This window comes from Magnolia sinica, chromosome 9 (genome assembly GCF_029962835.1).
Source record: "Magnolia sinica isolate HGM2019 chromosome 9, MsV1, whole genome shotgun sequence".
Classification (NCBI taxonomy): domain Eukaryota; kingdom Viridiplantae; phylum Streptophyta; class Magnoliopsida; order Magnoliales; family Magnoliaceae; genus Magnolia; species Magnolia sinica.
The window spans coordinates 75,214,169-75,218,848 of NC_080581.1; the positions used below are offsets into that span (position 1 = coordinate 75,214,169).

The following is a 4,680-nucleotide window of genomic DNA, read 5'->3' on the forward strand; positions in this document are numbered from 1 at the left end:
ATGCAGCAACTACTTCCAATTGCGATACGAACAACATTACCTAAGAACGTAACCTCAGTCTTACTTGAATTGAGCGGATTCTTCAGAGAATTATGTTCCAAGGTTGGTCGAGTAAGAGAGTTAGACCGATTGGAATCTCGAATTGTGTTAACACTTTGCCATTTAGAAAAGATCTTTCCACTAGCTTTTTTTGATATTATGGTGCATTTGACCATTCATTTAGCGGGTGAGGCAAAAATAGCTGGACCGGTACAATATCGATGGATGTACCCCATTGAAAGGTGCGTGCTAATGTTTAGAAATTAAAATTATTTGTCATGCTATGCTAGTCATGCTAATCGACCATATATTTTTAAACTTTTTATTATTGGTGATTACAGATATCTACTCACATTAAAGTCGTATGTGCGTAATAGAAGTCGGCCCGAGGGATCAATTGCGGAAGGGTACTTAGCAGAAGAATGCTTAACATTCTGCTCGAGGTACCTGCATGGTACAGAGACAAGGTTCAATCGGCCAATACGGAATGATGACTATAGTAACACTGTTATAGAAGAACAATCCTCTATTTTCCCACTAGTAGGTCGTGCATTAGGGAAGTCTGAGGATTGTGTACTGGATAACGTTACATCTGCACAGGCACATCGATATGTCCTGTTTAACTGCCATGAACTCAGCCCGTTTCTTGAGTAAGCCAACTATAGGACTTAATTTATACATAGATAAATTTACTTCTCTTTTTTTTTTTTGCTAAAACTAATGACTTTTACAGAGAACATATGAATGTTGTTAAGCGGATGAATCGTCGCGCACGGCCAAGGGACATAGAACGCATTCATAATGATACATTTTATAAATAGTTTAGTGATCGTGTAAGTAGTCGATTTGATAAGTTTAAGGACATGTGCATGTTTTTTTTTTAAATTTTTTATTATTCAAACATGTGCTTTTGAATGAATATTTTTGGTATCTGAATAGGTTGAACAGTTGCGCCATAAAAGGAATGAGCAGGTTTCAGAAGACCTTAGATGGCTAGCTCGGGGTCCTAGTATGGCAAGAAGATATAAAGGTTTTATTGTAAAAGGCTTCAGATTTCACACCAAAGATCGTGAGAAAAAAAGAAAAACTCAACATAGTGGAGTTGTTGTGACTGCAAAGACATCAAGCTTTGCAAGTGCCAATGACAGAAATCCCATTGCAGGAGATGTAACATACTATGGTGTATTGACGGACATCATAGAACTGGAATATTGTGGTACTCGGAAGGTTGTATTATTTAGGTGTGATTGGGTTGATGTTTGATCTCAAGGCAGGGGTGTTAAGAAGGATGGGTTGGGGTTCACGCTTGTGAATTTGAAACGATTATGCCATACAGGTCAACATTTATCTGATGAACCATTTGTGTTCGCATCTCAAGCTGAGCAGGTGTTTTACGTACAAGACCTCATCGAGAAGGATTGGCATGTTGTAGTGAGGACAAAACCTAGAGACTTATTTGAGATGCATGGGCAAGAGTCTACAGATGATGTTGATACATTCTTAGGCATGTCGCCCTGCGATGATCAATGTTTGGAGGACCCGAGTGATGACGCTGTTAGCTGGGAAAGGACAGATGTTGATGGTACAACAGTTGTCACATATTTACCACCCACCCAGCCGATGGTAGAAGAACAAGTAGATGATACTGAGTTATCTGATCCCATTGGAGATGACATTTTGTACAATAATTGATTTCTTAAGTGCCATGTTTTCCTAATGTATGAAATAGAAATTAAAATGTCTTTTTTCATATGGTTCTGTTATTTATTTATTCAAAATTGAATCATCTTATCAACATGCATCTGTTCACTAATGTGACTCAGGTTCTTCTTAAGACATGAAACGTGCTCGTTCTAAACGCATGACTAGGCTACCGATAAGCCTTATGACTGGTGGCATCAATCAGCCTCAGCTACCCAAGACTAATGTGGGTCCCTCTCAACCTCAGTTGCCCCAGCCTATAGCGGGTCCCTCCCAGCATCAGCCTTCCCCAGCTACATCAAGTCCAGTCCAGCCTTTGTTGCTCGAGTCTACAGCAGGTCCTTCTCATCCCCAGCTTTCTTTGCCTACGGTGGGTCTCTCCCAGAGTTTGCCTTAGGATCCACACCAGACAATTGATTCATTAGAGGATACTTCTAATGGTATGTTATGCATTGGTTCTAATATCCTTAAAAATTTAATGTATTTTTTGCTAATGAACTATATAAGTCTGCATATTATTTATGTGCATTTTTTTCAATAGATTTGTTGTTCACGAAGAGAAGGAGTCGAGGCCCCACACGATGCCATCAAGTTTGGAACATGCGTGAAGGGCAACGCATTTTTATTACCACCAACAATCTAGGGCAGCCCGTTAATGAAAATGTTAGCAAGCTGACAAACTTTTTGGGGACAATAGCACGTAATGGGGATTACGCACCCCTTACATATTCTAATTGGAGGGTAGTACCAAACGAGAAGAAGGATGATATGTACGAACTTGTCATGGTAATGGTGATTTGTTTTATGTATTTTATTATTTTATTATTTATTCTTTGTTCAATATGTGATTGTCTACTTTGTTCATGTGATGCAGTCCAAGTTTCAGTTTGACAAAGAGATTAAATCTTGGGTGTTGATGTTGATTGGAAAAAAATGGAGGGACTGGAAGTGCGAACTGAAGAAATTCCACTACTCACCTCATGATAATGATGAGGCACGGCTAGCAGACCTCAATGAGCGTGTCCATATAGATCAGTGGAAGGCCCTCATTGAGTTTTGGAACTCTGAAGAGGGAAAGGTATGTGATGAGTAGCTACTAAAACCTTTACGTTATGAAATTACACAACTGTCTTAAGCTGAAATTTTATAAATTACTCTGTTGATGTGTCACATTTTAGGCCCGTAATAAGATAAATACGGAAAATCGGAGAAAACAACGCATTGGCCACGCTGCAGGCACGAAGAGCTTTGCGCGAATACGTGAAGAAGAGGTAATTTTTTTTATTAATCACCTAATAATTTGATGTCAATCTATTTCTCATATATAACTAATTTAAATAATGATAGAGAAATAAGAGGGCTAATGGGGAGGATTTGACCTGAGTAGATATGTTCTTATTGACTCATAGACGTAAGAATGGGATGCCTGTGGATGAGGCCTCAGCAAGAGCAATGGTATGTATATGTATCTTCTTATTTTGTTTAATCTTTTAGCAATATCAAATCTAAATTGGTGATTTTTAATTGTAGGAACAATTAAATGAACGAACTTTGTAGCAGCCAGAGGCTTCACATAACAGCACTGCGAGGAAAGATATATTCTCGGAAGTCATGGGTGACGAACGACATGGCCGTGTCCGCACTTACGGGTTAGGTCCCTCTCCTTCTGATATATGGGGCACAACATCCCACAGTGTCCAGTCCCAAGGGATGACCTCCAATGCTCAGAAGATAGATGAACAATATGAGGAATTGCATGCTGAAATATCTTCCCTAAGAGAAACTATGGCTGATAGAGATGCTCAAATATCTTCACTAAGAGAAACTATGGCTGATAGAGATGTTCAAATATCTTCACTAAGAGAAACTATGACAACATTGATGGCTGCCATAACGAATCCAAGCATTAATCTAGCTACATTATTAGGTGTTTCAGCTAATCCCAACTTGAACCAACCCTCCTCATCATCAAGCCACTTGGTTCCAACCCCTCAGGTAATTATAATATATACATGTATATTTTTATGTGTAATATGTTTTCAATTATACATAGTTCGAGCTATATACAAGAATTGACATTGATTTATCATTTGTAGAGAGACTTGGCGAATAAGGGGAATTCTACAAGCTGCACTAATGTGACTCAAGTTCTTCTTAAGAGTATTGTAAGGCATGGGGATACTGTAGCTAAAGGAACCATTTTGAGCACGGATCCATTGACAAAAGTAGGGGGGCAAAAACTTGGAGTTGGTTTCTGGGAAGTATCTGTTCAAGTGGCAATGGTACGTGATGAGGATTTGATAAGGCCCCATGGACGATATAAAACAATTGGGGATGCAATTGGAACGAGTATTGCTTGGCCCACTACTTTATGTATGGTAAGTTTTTATTTTTTATTTTTTATTTTATTATTATTATTTTTTAAGCAATAGAACTTATTGTATGAGATTGTGAATAGTAATTGATTTATTTTTGTTATTTTTTATAGGTTGCAAACAGAAATGGATGATGACTACATGAGAGAAGTTTTTATTAAGTATTTGGAACTGTAAACATCTTTTGTAAGTGGGGGTAGTAGGGATCTGTGGTTTCAAACTTTTGGATTGAGTTAGACACATCTAAACAGTTTATTTTTATCTTACTTTAATTATAGAGGGCACATCTAAACTTATCTAATCTCTTTAATTTAATCTTAATTTTATAACATTATGATTTGTGATTTGAATTTTGCATTTGCATGTCTTTAATTTAATCTCTTCTGTTTCTTTTCTTTTTCTTTTTCTTTTTCTTTTTTTTTTTTTTTTACATGTGGTCACTTAGTCATCATATTTGTAGGGTAAGAGTTCCTATCATACCTTTTAGTAAATTTGCATATAAGTCTTAGGCTCCATTTGGTCATCACATCAATCTTTATGAATATAATTTTTTCTCAAACCAAAT

The 4,680-nt window shown here is 37.3% G+C and overlaps 1 protein-coding gene across 4 annotated transcripts; it reads left to right on the forward strand.

The window, feature by feature from the left end:
• The first annotated feature begins 238 nt into the window (after window positions 1-238).
• Window positions 239-4,373, forward strand: LOC131255702 (uncharacterized). 4 transcript variants are annotated; one of them, XR_009176255.1, is made up of 8 exons: window positions 239-689; window positions 773-2,180; window positions 2,282-2,526; window positions 2,615-2,818; window positions 2,919-3,011; window positions 3,088-3,195; window positions 3,271-3,735; window positions 3,837-4,373. XR_009176255.1 is itself a non-coding variant. In XM_058256496.1 (8 exons), the coding sequence occupies exons 6-8, from the start codon at window positions 3,352-3,354 to the stop codon at window positions 4,247-4,249; spliced, it is 687 nt and encodes a 228-aa protein (XP_058112479.1). In that variant the 5' UTR covers window positions 2,066-2,180; window positions 2,282-2,526; window positions 2,615-2,818; window positions 2,919-3,011; window positions 3,088-3,195; window positions 3,271-3,351; the 3' UTR covers window positions 4,250-4,336. The 4 variants fall into 4 exon arrangements, 2 of the variants coding, with proteins under 2 accessions (XP_058112480.1, XP_058112479.1); XM_058256496.1 differs by lacking the exon at window positions 239-689 and having other exon boundaries at window positions 2,066-2,180; window positions 3,837-4,118; window positions 4,229-4,336; XR_009176256.1 differs by lacking the exon at window positions 239-689 and having other exon boundaries at window positions 2,065-2,180; window positions 2,282-2,510; window positions 3,837-4,360.
• Window positions 4,374-4,680: the final 307 nt, after the last annotated feature.